The sequence below is a fragment of the Somniosus microcephalus genome, unplaced genomic scaffold (genome assembly GCF_052327205.1).
Source record: "Somniosus microcephalus isolate GS21.2 unplaced genomic scaffold, FLI_Smic_1.0 unresolved_chr7, whole genome shotgun sequence".
Taxonomy (NCBI): Eukaryota; Metazoa; Chordata; class Chondrichthyes; order Squaliformes; family Somniosidae; genus Somniosus; species Somniosus microcephalus.
In genome coordinates, this window is record NW_028225185.1 from 2,798,482 (window position 1) to 2,813,816 (window position 15,335).

Genomic DNA, 15,335 nt, shown 5'->3' on the forward strand with positions numbered 1-15,335 from the left:
CCAAGTCAAAGGTCGGACTCTGCTAATCCAGCCACTGCTCTGTTCCCCCCCCCCCCCCCCCAAAACAGGCAGCTGATGCCCCCACCACTGCGACTTCTGACCGAAGAATTCATTCAACCGGAAGACCTCCGGGAAATGTACGGACCCTCGCCGTCTCTGGGTGAGTGAGCTGCCTGGACCGCGGCTCGGCATTGACTCGGGGGGGGGGGGGGGGGGTCTTGGTGGGAGTGGAGAGCTTACATACCCTTATCCTGAGACTGTGACCCCGCGTTCTAGACTCCCGAGCCAGGGGGAAACAGCCTCTCAGCATCTACCCTGTCAATCCCCCTCAGAATCTGATATGTTTCAATGAGATCACCTCTCATTCTTCTGAACTCCAGAGAGTATCGGCCCAATCTACTCAATCTCTCCTCATAGGACAGCCCTCACTGTCTGGTGTAAGACCGAGTCTCTCTGACCCGCTCTCGAATGCAAGCAGTCATGTTGCTATTATCGGCCTCACCGCACAGATTTTTCCCCAAGTTTTATTCCATTAGCTAAATGACCCTTGTAATTTGCGACTGATCCAGTGTCCCAGTGCCCCAGTGTTGGTGATTGTGGGTCTGATCCCGTGTCCCAGTGCCCCAGTGTTGGGGAATGTGGGTCTGATCCCGTGTCCCATCGCCCCAGTGTTGGGGAATGTGGGTCTGATCCCGTGTCCCATCGCCCCAGTGTTGGGGAATGTGGGTCTGATCCCGTGTCCCATCGCCCCAGTGTTGGGGAATGTGGGTCTGATCCCGTGTCCCATCGCCCCAGTGTTGGGGAATGTGGGTCTGATCCCGTGTCCCATCGCCCCAGTGTTGGTGATTGTGGGTCTGATCCCGTGTCCCAGTGCCCCAGTGTTGGGGAATGTGGGTCTGATCCCGTGTCCCATCGCCCCAGTGTTGGGGAATGTGGGTCTGATCCCGTGTCCCATCGCCCCAGTGTTGGGGAATGTGGGCCTGATCCCGTGTCCCATCGTCCCAGTGTTGGGGAATGTGGGTCTGATCCCGCGTCCCATCGCCCCAGTGTTGGGGAATGTGGGTCTGATCCCGTGTCCCATCGCCCCAGTGTTGGGGAATGTGGGCCTGATCCCGTGTCCCATCGCCCCAGTGTTGGGGAATGTGGGACTGATCCAGTGTCCCAGTGCCCCAGTGTTGGGGAATGTGGGACTGATCCCGTGTCCCATCGCCCCAGTGTTGGGGAATGTGGGTCTGATCCCGTGTCCCATCGCCCCAGTGTTGGGGAATGTGGGACTGATCCCGTGTCCCATCGCCCCAGTGTTGGGGAATGTGGGACTGATCCCGTGTCCCATCGCCCCAGTGTTGGGGAATGTGGGTCTGATCCCGTGTCCCATCGCCCCAGTGTTGGGGAATGTGGGTCTGATCCCGTGTCCCATCGCCCCAGTGTTGGGGAATGTGGGTCTGATCCCGTGTCCCATCGCCCCAGTGTTGGGGAATGTGGGTCTGAGCCCGTGTCCCATCGCCCCAGTGTTGGGGAATGTGGGTCTGATCCCGTGTCCCATCGCCCCAGTGTTGGGGAATGTGGGTCTGATCCCGTGTCCCCTCGCCCCAGTGTTGGGGAATGTGGGTCTGATCCCGTGTCCCATCGCCCCAGTGTTGGGGAATGTGGGTCTGATCCCGTGTCCCATCGTCCCAGTGTTGGGGAATGTGGGTCTGATCCCGTGTCCCATCGCCCCAGTGTTGGGGAATGTGGGTCTGATCCCGTGTCCCATCGCCCCAGTGTTGGGGAATGTGGGTCTGATCCCGTGTCCCATCGCCCCAGTGTTGGGGAATGTGGGTCTGATCCCGTGTCCCATCGCCCCAGTGTTGGGGAATGTGGGTCTGATCCCGCGTCCCATCGCCCCAGTGTTGGGGAATGTGGGTCTGATCCCGTGTCCCATCGCCCCAGTGTTGGGGAATGTGGGTCTGATCCCGTGTCCCATCGCCCCAGTGTTGGGGAATGTGGGTCTGATCCCGTGTCCCATCGCCCCAGTGTTGGGGAATGTGGGTCTGATCCCGTGTCCCATCGCCCCAGCGTTGGGGAATGTGGGTCTGATCCCGTGTCCCATCGCCCCAGTGTTGGGGAATGTGGGTCTGATCCCGTGTCCCAGTGCCCCAGTGTTGGGGAATGTAGGACTGATCCCGTGTCCCATCGCCCCAGTGTTGGGGAATGTGGGACTGATCCCGTGTCCCATCGCCCCAGTGTTGGGGAATGTGGGTCTGATCCCGTGTCCCATCGCCCCAGTGTTGGGGAATGTGGGTCTGATCCCGTGTCCCAGTGCCCCAGTGTTGGGGAATGTAGGACTGATCCAGTGTCCCATCGCCCCAGTGTTGGGGAATGTGGGACTGATCCCGTGTCCCACCGCCCCAGTGTTGGGGAATGTGGGTCTGATCCCGTGTCCCATCGCCCCAGTGTTGGGGAATGTGGGTCTGATCCCGTGTCCCATCGCCCCAGTGTTGGGGAATGTGGGTCTGAGCCCGTGTCCCAGTGCCCCAGTGTTGGGGAATGTGGGTCTGAGCCCGTGTCCCATCGCCCCAGTGTTGGGGAATGTGGGTCTGATCCCGTGTCCCATCGCCCCAGTGTTGGGGAATGTGGGTCTGATCCAGCGTCCCATCGTCCCAGTGTTGGGGAATGTGGGACTGATCCCGTGTCCCATCGCCCCAGTGTTGGGGAATGTGGGACTGATCCCGTGTCCCATCGCCCCAGTGTTGGGGAATGTGGGTCTGATCCCGTGTCCCATCGCCCCAGTGTTGGGGAATGTGGGTCTGATCCCGTGTCCCATCGCCCCAGTGTTGGGGAATGTGGGACTGATCCCGTGTCCCATCGCCCCAGTGTTGGGGAATGTGGGACTGATCCCGTGTCCCATCGCCCCAGTGTTGGGGAATGTGGGTCTGAGCCCGTGTCCCATCGCCCCAGTGTTGGGGAATGTGGGACTGATCCCGTGTCCCATCGCCCCAGTGTTGGGGAATGTGGGACTGATCCCGTGTCCCATCGCCCCAGTGCTGGGGAATGTGGGTCTGATCCCGTGTCCCATCGCCCCAGTGTTGGGGAATGTGGGTCTGATCCAGTGTCCCATCGCCCCAGTGCTGGGGAATGTGGGTCTGATCCCGTGTCCCATCGCCCCAGTGTTGGGGAATGTGGGTCTGATCCCGTGTCCCATCGCCCCAGTGCTGGGGAATGTGGGTCTGATCCCGTGTCCCATCGCCCCAGTGTTGGGGAATGTAGGTCTGATCCCGTGTCCCATCGCCCCAGTGTTGGGGAATGTGGGTCTGATCCCGCGTCCCATCGCCCCAGTGTTGGGGAATGTGGGTCTGATCCCGTGTCCCATCGCCCCAGTGTTGGGGAATGTGGGACTGATCCCGTGTCCCATCGCCCCAGTGTTGGGGAATGTAGGTCTGATCCCGTGTCCCATCGCCCCAGTGTTGGGGAATGTGGGTCTGATCCCGTGTCCCATCGCCCCAGTGTTGGGGAATGTGGGTCTGATCCCGTGTCCCATCGTCCCAGTGTTGGGGAATGTGGGTCTGATCCCGTGTCCCATCGCCCCAGTGTTGGGGAATGTGGGTCTGATCCAGTGTCCCAGTGCCCCAGTGTTGGGGAATGTGGGTCTGATCCCGTGTCCCATCGCCCCAGCGTTGGGGAATGTGGGACTGATCCCGTGTCCCATCGCCCCAGTGTTGGGGAATGTGGGTCTGATCCCGTGTCCCATCGCCCCAGTGTTGGGGAATGTGGGTCTGATCCCGTGTCCTATCGCCCCAGTGTTGGGGAATGTGGGTCTGATCCAGTGTCCCACCGCCCCAGTGTTGGGGAATGTGGGTCTGATCCCGTGTCCTATCGCCCCAGTGTTGGGGAATGTGGGACTGATCCCGTGTCCCATCGCCCCAGTGTTGGGGAATGTGGGTCTGATCCCGTGTCCCATCGCCCCAGTGTTGGGGAATGTGGGTCTGATCCCGTGTCCTATCGCCCCAGTGTTGGGGAATGTGGGACTGATCCCGTGTCCCATCGCCCCAGTGTTGGGGAATGTGGGTCTGATCCCGTGTCCCATCGCCCCAGTGTTGGGGAATGTGGGTCTGATCCCGTGTCCTATCGCCCCAGTGTTGGGGAATGTGGGTCTGATCCCGTGTCCCATCGCCCCAGTGTTGGGGAATGTGGGTCTGATCCCGTGTCCTATCGCCCCAGTGTTGGGGAATGTGGGACTGATCCCGTGTCCCACCGCCCCAGTGTTGGGGAATGTGGGTCTGATCCCGTGTCCCATCGCCCAAGTGTTGGGGAATGTGGGACTGATCCCGTGTCCCATTGCCCCAGTGTTGGGGAATGTGGGACTGATCCCGTGTCCCATCGCCCCAGTGTTGGGGAATGTGGGTCTGATCCCGTGTCCTATCGCCCCAGTGTTGGGGAATGTGGGTCTGATCCCGTGTCCCATCGCCCCAGTGTTGGGGAATGTGGGACTGATCCCGTGTCCCACCGCCCCAGTGTTGGGGAATGTGGGTCTGATCCCGTGTCCCATCGCCCAAGTGTTGGGGAATGTGGGACTGATCCCGTGTCCCATTGCCCCAGTGTTGGGGAATGTGGGACTGATCCCGTGTCCCATCGCCCCAGTGTCCCATCGCCCCAGTGTTGGGGAATGTGGGTCTGATCCCGTGTCCCATCGCCCCAGTGTTGGGGAATGTGGGTCTGATCCCGTGTCCCATCGCCCCAGTGTTGGGGAATGTGGGACTGATCCCGTGTCCCATCGCCCCAGTGTCCCATCGCCCCAGTGTTGGGGAATGTGGGTCTGATCCCGCGTCCCATCGCCCCAGTGTTGGGGAATGTGGGTCTGATCCCGTGTCCCATCGCCCCAGTGTTGGGGAATGTGGGTCTGATCCCGTGTCCCATCGCCCCAGTGTTGGGGAATGTGGGTCTGATCCCGTGTCCCATCGCCCCAGTGTTGGGGAATGTGGGTCTGATCCCGTGTCCCATCGCCCCAGTGTTGGGGAATGTAGGTCTGATCCCGTGTCCCATCGCCCCAGTGTTGGGGAATGTGGGACTGATCCCGTGTCCCATCGCCCCAGCGTTGGGGAATGTGGGTCTGATCCCGTGTCCCATCGCCCCAGTGTTGGGGAATGTGGGACTGATCCCGTGTCCCACCGCCCCAGTGTTGGGGAATGTGGGTCTGATCCCGTGTCCCATCGCCCCAGTGTTGGGGAATGTGGGTCTGATCCCGTGTCCCATCGCCCCAGTGTTGGGGAATGTGGGTCTGATCCCGTGTCCCATCGCCCCAGTGTTGGGGAATGTGGGTCTGATCCCGTGTCCCATCGTCCCAGTGTTGGGGAATGTGGGTCTGATCCCGTGTCCCATCGCCCCAGTGTTGGGGAATGTGGGTCTGATCCCGTGTCCCATTGCCCCAGTGTTGGGGAATGTGGGACTGATCCCGCGTCCCATCGCCCCAGTGTTGGGGAATGTGGGTCTGATCCCGTGTCCCATCGCCCCAGTGTTGGGGAATGTGGGTCTGATCCAGTGTCCCATCGCCCCAGTGTTGGGGAATGTGGGTCTGATCCCGTGTCCCATCGCCCCAGTGCTGGGGAATGTGGGTCTGATCCAGTGTCCCATCGCCCCAGTGTTGGGGAATGTGGGACTGATCCCGTGTCCCATCGCCCCAGTGTTGGGGAATGTGGGTCTGATCCCGTGTCCCATCGCCCCAGTGTTGGGGAATGTGGGTCTGATCCCGTGTCCCATCGCCCCAGTGTTGGGGAATGTGGGTCTGATCCCGTGTCCCATCGCCCCAGTGTTGGGGAATGTGGGACTGATCCCGTGTCCCATCGCCCCAGTGTTGGGGAATGTGGGTCTGATCCCGTGTCCCATCGCCCCAGTGTTGGGGAATGTGGGTCTGAGCCCGTGTCCCAGTGCCCCAGTGTTGGGGAATGTGGGACTGATCCCATGTCCCATCGCCCCAGTGTTGGGGAATGTGGGTCTGATCCCGTGTCCCATCGCCCCAGTGTTGGGGAATGTGGGTCTGATCCCGTGTCCCATCGCCCCAGTGTTGGGGAATGTGGGTCTGAGCCCGTGTCCCATCGTCCCAGTGTTGGGGAATGTGGGACTGATCCCGTGTCCCATCGCCCCAGTGTTGGGGAATGTGGGACTGATCCCGTGTCCCATCGCCCCAGTGTTGGGGAATGTGGGTCTGATCCCGTGTCCCATCGCCCCAGTGTTGGGGAATGTGGGTCTGATCCCGTGTCCCATCGCCCCAGTGTTGGGGAATGTGGGACTGATCCCGTGTCCCATCGCCCCAGTGTTGGGGAATGTGGGACTGATCCCGTGTCCCATCGCCCCAGTGTTGGGGAATGTGGGTCTGAGCCCGTGTCCCATCGCCCCAGTGTTGGGGAATGTGGGACTGATCCCGTGTCCCATCGCCCCAGTGTTGGGGAATGTGGGACTGATCCCGTGTCCCATCGCCCCAGTGTTGGGGAATGTGGGTCTGATCCAGTGTCCCATCGCCCCAGTGCTGGGGAATGTGGGTCTGATCCCGTGTCCCATCGCCCCAGTGTTGGGGAATGTGGGTCTGATCCCGTGTCCCATCGCCCCAGTGTTGGGGAATGTGGGTCTGATCCCGTGTCCCATCGCCCCAGTGTTGGGGAATGTGGGACTGATCCCGTGTCCCATCGCCCCAGTGTTGGGGAATGTAGGTCTGATCCCGTGTCCCATCGCCCCAGTGTTGGGGAATGTGGGTCTGATCCCGTGTCCCATCGCCCCAGTGTTGGGGAATGTGGGTCTGATCCAGTGTCCCAGTGCCCCAGTGTTGGGGAATGTGGGTCTGATCCCGTGTCCCATCGCCCCAGCGTTGGGGAATGTGGGACTGATCCCGTGTCCCATCGCCCCAGTGTTGGGGAATGTGGGTCTGATCCCGTGTCCCATCGCCCCAGTGTTGGGGAATGTGGGTCTGATCCCGTGTCCTATCGCCCCAGTGTTGGGGAATGTGGGTCTGATCCAGTGTCCCACCGCCCCAGTGTTGGGGAATGTGGGTCTGATCCCGTGTCCCATCGCCCCAGTGTTGGGGAATGTGGGACTGATCCCGTGTCCCACCGCCCCAGTGTTGGGGAATGTGGGTCTGATCCCGTGTCCCATCGCCCAAGTGTTGGGGAATGTGGGACTGATCCCGTGTCCCATTGCCCCAGTGTTGGGGAATGTGGGACTGATCCCGTGTCCCATCGCCCCAGTGTCCCATCGCCCCAGTGTTGGGGAATGTGGGTCTGATCCCGTGTCCCATCGCCCCAGTGTTGGGGAATGTGGGTCTGATCCCGTGTCCCATCGCCCCAGTGTTGGGGAATGTGGGACTGATCCCGTGTCCCATCGCCCCAGTGTCCCATCGCCCCAGTGTTGGGGAATGTGGGTCTGATCCCGTGTCCCATCGCCCCAGTGTTGGGGAATGTGGGTCTGATCCCGTGTCCCATCGCCCCAGTGTTGGGGAATGTGGGACTGATCCCGTGTCCCATCGCCCCAGTGTTGGGGAATGTGGGTATGATCCCGTGTCCCATCGCCCCAGTGTTGGGGAATGTGGGACTGATCCCGTGTCCCATCGTCCCAGTGTTGGGAACTGTGGGACTGATCCCGTGTCCCATCGCCCCAGCGTTGGGGAATGTGGGACTGATCCCGTGTCCCATCGCCCCAGTGCTGGGGAATGTGGGTCTGATCCCGTGTCCCATCGCCCCAGTGTTGGGGAATGTAGGTCTGATCCCGTGTCCCATCGCCCCAGTGTTGGGGAATGTGGGCCTGATCCTTCAGTCGAGTGTGCAGGTGCTGATCGCACTGCTGCAAGGTAACATAGAAACATAGAAGATCGGAGCAGGAGTCGGCCATTCGGCCCCTCGAGCCTGCTCCGCCATTCAATGAGATCATGGCTGATCATCCAAACTCAGTACCCTGTCCCTGCCTTCTCCCCATATCCCTTGATCCCTTTAGCCTCAAGAAATATATCCAACTCCTTCTTGATTATATTTAATGAATTGGCCTCTACTGCCTTCTGTGGTAGAGAATTCCACAGGTTCACCACTCTCTGGGTGAAGAAATTCCTCCTCCTCTCTGTCCTAAATGGCTTACCCCTTATCCTTAGACTGTGACCCCTGGTTCTGGACTCCCCTGCCATCGGGAACATTTTTCCTGCATCTAGTCTGTCTAGTCCTGTTAGAACTTTATAAGTTTCAATGAGATCCCCTCTCATTCTTCTAAACTCTAGCGAATATAAGCCCAATCGACCCAATCTCTCCTCATACGTCATTCCTGCCATCCCAGGTATCAGTCTAAGGTTTGGGCCGGTGAGACTCTCTCATGCAGTTCCCCTGATACTGACCAGAGGTCCCAGGTAGCCCTGCTTCATTTTTGCTAACTTTCAACATCCACATGTCCGTCCAGCTTTCGGGGGTGAGAATTTACTTGTCGACTGGGATGGGAAGTTTATTAAATTTAATTTGTCGTCTTGAACTGTGTGGAGCCTGCAGGTTCGTACCTGGTCTGTGCTGAATTATCTATTCACAATTGGGGCTAGAGTGGGCCAGGGAGAAAGATCAGCCAGGGTTCCTGCTCCTGATCACTGTCCAGTGACCAATTGGTTAGAGAGAGGGGAAATCTGCCAGGGTTCCTGCTCCTGATCACTGTCCAGTGACCCCTGGGTTAGAGAGAGGGGAAATCAGCCAGGGTTCCTGCTCCTGATCACTGTCCAGTGACCCCTGGGTTAGAGAGAGAGGAAATCAGCCAGGTTTCCTGCTCCTGACCGCTGTCCAGTGACCCCTGGGTTAGAGAGCAGGGAAATCAGCCAGGGCTCCTGCTCCTGATCACTGTCCAGTGACCCCCGGGTTAGAGAGAGGGGAAATCAGCCAGGGTTCCTGCTCCTGATCACTGTCCAGTGACCCCTGGGTTAGAGAGAGGGGAAATCAGCCAGGGTTCCTGCTCCTGATCACTGCCCAGTGACCCCTGGGTTAGAGAGAGGGGAAATCAGCCAGGGTTCCTGCTCCTGATCACTGTCCAGTGACCCCTGGGTTAAAGAGAGGGGGAAATCAGCCAGGGTTCCTGCTCCTGATCACTGTCCAGTGACTCCTGGGTTAGAGGGGAAATCAGCCAGGGTTCCTGCTCCTGATCACTGTCCAGTGACCCGTGGGTTAGGGAGAGGGGAAATCAGCCAGGGTTCCTGCTCCTGATCACTGTCCTTGGGTTATAGAGCGGGGGGTACTTAGGGGGCCACACTGATGGGGCCTATAGCCCAGGGAGAGTCAGCAGATGTTGGCAATAAACCTGCCGTAGCGGAGATTCGGCACTCAGTGACTGATAAGTGCCCAGACGCGGGGCTCGTGTCAGTGGAGTGTTGGGTTACTTAGTAAGTCCCCTTGGTCAGAGACAGCCCTGCAGGTGGAAGGGGAAAGCTGATAGAACACGTTCTAACACCACCTTTCTCTCTTTGTGTTTCTCTCTCTCTCTCTCTGTTTCTCTCTTTCATGGTTCTGCTGCTGCCGTGGCTGATGAAACGTTGATTGTGCTGTCCTGCCTCCCGTGTGCCGGACCGCCCTGGGCCCGTGTGTCGGACCGCCCTGGGCCCGTGTGCCAAACCCGCGCCACTTCGATGACAACAACAACAAATGCCTCCCAATAACAAACCACTTTCTTTCTCGAGCTGCTGTTTTTGTTTGGGACTGTTGATTCTGTCGTGTGTGTGTGTGTGTCGTGTGTGTGTTTGTGTCTCTCGTTCTTTGCCCATCTCTAGATCGTCCTGTGGAGCCCTTGATGAAGATGAGGAGAGCGGGCGACCGGGGATCCCGGCTGGTGTCCTACGGAGGCGACTCGTCGGACGAGGAGGAGGAACGTTGCCGAAGGCGGCACGGCCTGGACCAGAGCTGGAGCGCCGGATGCCGCTTCGCTCTGCCCCACCAGCGGGCGCAGCAACAGATGCCCTTCTGGATGGCGCCGTAGTCGACTGTCTTCAGGACAGGGCCAACAGCGGACAAACCCCCCTCCCCCCTCCCAAACAACCCACCCACCCGAAGATCACGGCGGCTGGCGATGTTACTGTGGACTCTTGGCCTCCAGACTGGCACAAAGATGCTTGGCGGAGCATGGCGAGGGCCCCGCCATTCTGCTAGCGCACGGTCAGATTGTTGGCTTCAAACATTATGCTTTTGTGGGGGGGGGGGGGGGTTGCGAGAATGTTTGCCAAGAAATATTTAGTTCTCAAAAGTTGGAAGTTTATTTTTATTTTCCTTGCGGCTTGTCGGAGTCTCGGAGACAGATGTGGCGCTGTGAGGCGCTCGATGTTCCCTTTAAGCCGCGCAGCGCTCTGGCTTTTGATTGGAAAATCCACCCAATTAAAGGGGACTTTGGTGGCGATGTGAGGACGCACGGCGACGCTTTCTCCGCGCAGGACTGTCCTGGGCGATGGCGCTTTCTCCGCGCGGGACTGTCCTGGGCGATGGCGCTTTCTCTGCGCGGGACTGTCCTGTGTATCCTGGGCCGCTTTCTCCGCGCGGGACTGTCCTGGGCGATGGCGCTTTCTCTGCGCGGGACTGTCCTGTGTATCCTGGGCCACTTTCTCCGCGCGGGACTGTCCTGGGCGATGGCGCTTTCTCCGCACAGGACTGTCCTGGGCGATGGCGCTTTCTCCGCGTGGGACTGTCCTGGGCGATGGCGCTTTCTCCGCGCGGGACTGTCCTGGGTATCCTGGGAGGCGGTGCTTTCTCTGCGCGGGACTGTCCTGTGTATCCTGGGGTGCTTTCTCCGCGCGGGACTGTCCTGTGTATCCTGGGCGGCAGAGCTTTCTCCGCGTGGGACTGTCCTGTATATCCTGGGCGGCAGAGCTTTCTCCGCGTGGGACTGTCCTGTGTATCCTGGGGTGCTTTTTCCGCGCGGGACTGTCCTGTATATCCTGGGAGGCGGTGCTTTCTCCACGCAGGACTGTCCTGTGTATCCTGGGGCGCTTTCTCCGCGCGGGACTGTCCTGTGGATCCTGGGCACTGGGATCGCTGGCCAGCACTCGCTGAGCTGGCTTTGTGGGAGTGGGGGGCGAGCTGTACTCATAGAGTCATAGAGTAATACAGCACGGATAGAGGCCCTTCGGCCCATCGTGTCCGCACCGGCCATCAAGCCCTGTCTAATCTAATCCCATATTCCAGCATTTGGCCCGTAGCCTTGTATGCTGTGGCATTTCAAGTGCACATCCAAATGCTTCTTAAATGTTGTGAGGGTTTCTGCCTCCACAACCCTTTCAGGCAGTGAGTTCCAGACTCCAACCACCCTCTGGGTGAAAAAGTTCTTTCTCAAATCCCCTCTAAACCTCCCGCCCTTTACCTTGAATCTATGCCCCCTAGTTATTGACCCCTCTACTGAGGGGAAAAAGCTCCTCAGCATCCATCCTAATTTTGTACACCTCAATCATGTCCCCCCTCAGCCTCCTCTGCTCCAAGGAAAACAAACCCAATCTGCCCAGTCTCTCTTCATAGCTGAAGCGCTCCAGCCCTGGTAACATCCTGGTGAACCTCCTCTGCACCCTCTCTAACGCAATCACATCCTTCCTGTAGTGTGGCGACCAGAACTGCACACAGTATTCCAGCTGTGGCCTAACCAGTGTTTTATACAGCTCCATCATAACCTCCTTGCTCTTATATTCTATGCCTCGGCTAATGAAGGCAAGTATCCCATATGCCTTTTTTACCACCTTATCCACCTGTTCCGCCGCCTTCAGGGATCTGTGTACTTGCACACCCAGATCCCTCTGACCCTCCGTCTTGCCTAGGGTCTTTCCATTCATTGTGTATTCCTTTGCCTTGTTAGTCCCCCCAAAGTGCATCACCTCGCACTTTTCCGGGTTAAATTCCATTTGCCACTGTTCCGCCCATCTGACCAACCCATCTATATCGTCCTGCAGACTGAGGCTACCCTCCTCGCTATTTACCACCCTACCAATTTTTGTATCATCCGCGAACTTACTGATCATACCTTTTACATTCATATCCAAGTCATTAATGTAGACCACAAACAGCAAGGGACCCAGCACCGATCCCTGTGGTACCCCACTGGCCACAGGCTTCCAGTCACAAAAACAACCTTCGACCATCACCCTCTGCCTTCTGCCACTAAGCCAGTTTTGTATCCAATGTGCCAAGGCACCCTGGATTCCATGGGCTCTTACCTTCTTGACCAGTCTCCTGTGCGGGACTTTATCGAAGGCCTTACTGAAATCCATGTATACCACATCCACTGCGTTACCCTCATCCACACACCTAGTCACCCCCTCAAAAAATTCAATCAAATTAGTCAGACATGATCTTCCCTTGACAAAGCCATGTTGACTATCCCTGATTAATCCTTGCCTCTCCAAGTAGAGACAAATTTTGTCCCTCAGGATTTTTTCCAATAATTTTCCTACCACTGATGTTAGGCTCACTGGCCTGTAGTTCCCCGGTTTTTCCCTACTACCCTTCTTGAATAATGGTACTACATTAGCGGTTCCCCAGTCCTCTGGCACATCCCCTGTGGCCAGAGAGGTCCTGAATATATGTGTTAGAGCCCCCGCAATCTCCTCCTTTGCCTCACACAGCAGCCTGGGATACACTTCATCCGGGCCTGGGGATTTATCCATTTTTAGGCCAGCTAAAACCGCCAATACCTCCTCCCTCTCGATGTTAATATGTTCGAGCATATCACAGTCCCCCCGCCCTATTTCTATGTCTACATCGTCCTTCTCCATAGTGAAAACGGATGCAAAAAATTCATTTAGAACCCCATCTACATCTTCCGGCTCCACACACACATTGCCACTTTTGTCCCTAATGGGCCCTATTTTTTCCCTAGTTATCCTCTTACCCTTAATATACTTATAAAACATCTTCGGATTTTCCTTTATTTTGCTCGCCAGTGTTATCTCATGGCCCCTCCTTGATCTCCTAATTTCTTTTTTAAGTATCCCCCTGCACTTTTTGTACTCCTCTAGGGCTTCCTCCGTCTTTAGCCTTTTGTATCTGCCAAAAGCCCTCCTTTTTTTCCTAATCCATTCTCGTATATCCCCTGACATCCACGGTTCCCTGTGGTTTTTGGAACCACTCTTGACCTTTACGGGAACATGTTGCCATTGTATGATCTCAATCTCCCTTCTGAAAGCCACTGTCTGGTGTGCGGGGCGTTCTGCTCATTCTGCTGCCTGGGAACCTCTGATTAAGACCCTCGTAAATGCGTGGAGTTGGGGCTGTGGTGGAAGGTGAATCCTGAACAGGAAGATGCTGTAAATAGCGGAGATTCCGACTGAACATCCGGAGCCGCTTGCGGACCTGGATTGCGAGTCTGTGATTCTCGCCGAGGGCTGGCCTGTGTATTCCGGGGAGTTTCTCCCCATCTGTCCCAGCTAGTCGAACTCGTCACTCCCGCTGAGCGTTTGCAGAGCATCGCAGCCAAGCCCGCTCCTCTCGCCCACACGCAGTGCAGGAACCCTGCTCCTCGGGGTCACCGGGAACTGGGCTGCAGGCCTGGCCGCGGCGAGCAGCACCCTCTGCGTGGCGCTGGGTCCCTGGGTAGCTCACCGAGCTATGAATCACCCCAGCAAGGGGGGGGGGGGGGGGGGGGGTGAGGTGGGGGAGGATGTCCGTCTGAACCTTTACGCAATGCGCTGGACACCAGCCCAACACAAACCCTTCCCTCTGCTTCCCCAGATCGCACCAGATAGCTCCCCCTCCCTTCCTCTTGTGCTTGGCTGCTGTTTGAGCTGCCCTGTCCTGGGATCAGGCACCCTTGAAGCCAGTATCAGTGGGTCTTTACGCACCACAAGTCAAGCTGGATTGGCAGTGCTATGTTGGAGCTCACAGTTACTGTCATCAGTGCCTGGCTCCCAATTGCCAGTTGTATTGGTCACTGCTGGCTCTTAAAGGGCTGCAGCAGCCTCTGGAGCAGGTCCACTTTGATCACATCCTATGGAGCAACCAGGCCCGAGTGGAACAGTCTAAGGAACCCGTGTGTGCTCCAGATAGATTTCCCGGGCCCCGTCATCACGAGATAATCGTAATGTTAAGTCTTGTATAAAGGCACCGGTACTGTTGGGGCTCTGTGTTAAGTGGGTGTTGCTTGGAAAGCACGAGAGCTCGAATTAATATAGAAAAAGCACCTTCCCCTCCCAGTGGCGGGCCTCACCCAGCCCTCCAATCTATAGACAATGCCTGGAGCTCAATCCGCGGGTGACACTCTCTCACGTCCGAGTCGTGGGTTCGAGTCCCACTCCAGAGACTTGAGCACAAAAATCTAGGCTGACACTCCCAGTGCAGTACTGAGGGAGCGCCGCACTGTCGGAGGGGCGGTACTGAGGGAGCGCCGCACTGTCGGAGGGGCGGTACTGAGGGAGCGCCGCACTGTCGGAGGGGCGGTACTGAGGGAGCGCCGCACTGTCGGAGGGGCAGTACTGAGGGAGCGCCGCACTGTGGGAGGGGCGGTACTGAGCGAGCACTACACTATCGGAGAGGCCGTCTTTCGGATGAGACGTTAAACCGAGGCCCTGTCCACCTTTTCAGGTGGATGTAAAAGATCCCACGGGCGCTATTGGAAGAAGAGCAGGGGGGAGTTCTCCCCGGTGTCCTGGGGCCAATATTTCTCCCTCAGCCAACATCACTAAAACAGATTACCCGGCCATTATCATATTGCTGTTTGTGGGAGCTTTTGTGCGCAAATTGGCTTGTCTGTTTCCTACATTACAACAGTGACTAAAGTATTTCATTGGCTGTAAAGCGCTTTGGGACGTCCTGAGGTGGAGAAATGCGGGTCTTTCTGTAACCCCGGAACAGATGCATTCACTTTGTGCTACATGTGAAGGTGTTGGGGACGGCTGTACTGCCCCACTCTCTCTCGGCCTGTTATTGGTGGGAGCTGAATTGTTAACATCAAATACTGCAAATTTAAAACTTGTGCACGCTCCCCTCACCTGCATGTGCGCTGCACGCCTTCAACAGGTAATGCTGATCATAGTCCAGGGTGGGCTGAATGCTCGGGGGAGCGGGGTTCTAATTTCTGGTTATTATAACCTCGTGCGTCGGTTATAATCTCTGGCCTTTGTAAATATTGTGACAAAGTTCTTATTTTGCCCTTTGTAAATAAAATGAAGCTGAACATTTTTCCTCTGAATTGCTTTCGAGGGGCGGCGAGTGCGGCCTGAGTCTTGTCGGTCGGTTCAGCGGCTCCGACTCCTCTGTCTGCTGGTTTTGGACCGCACACGGGTGAGGTTTACCAACCCAGCGTGGCGGGAGTCAGCGACACTGGCGCCTGTCTGCAACCCACCCAATCTGTTAGCTGAGTGGGAGCGAGAGCAGCAGGATTCTAACCGTGGG

General features: G+C 57.6%; 1 protein-coding gene across 1 annotated transcript in view; it reads left to right on the plus strand.

Moving 5' to 3' along the window:
* LOC147086381 (KH homology domain-containing protein 4-like) overlaps window positions 1-15,122 on the plus strand; it is a 41,040-nt gene extending 25,918 nt beyond the window's left edge. Inside the window, exons 10-11 of the mRNA XM_085978451.1 lie at window positions 69-160; window positions 9,746-15,122. Of these exons, the coding sequence (XP_085834577.1) occupies window positions 69-160; window positions 9,746-9,951 (298 nt within the window). The 3' untranslated portion in view covers window positions 9,952-15,122. The remainder of the gene's footprint in view (window positions 1-68; window positions 161-9,745) is intronic.
* Window positions 15,123-15,335: the final 213 nt, after the last annotated feature.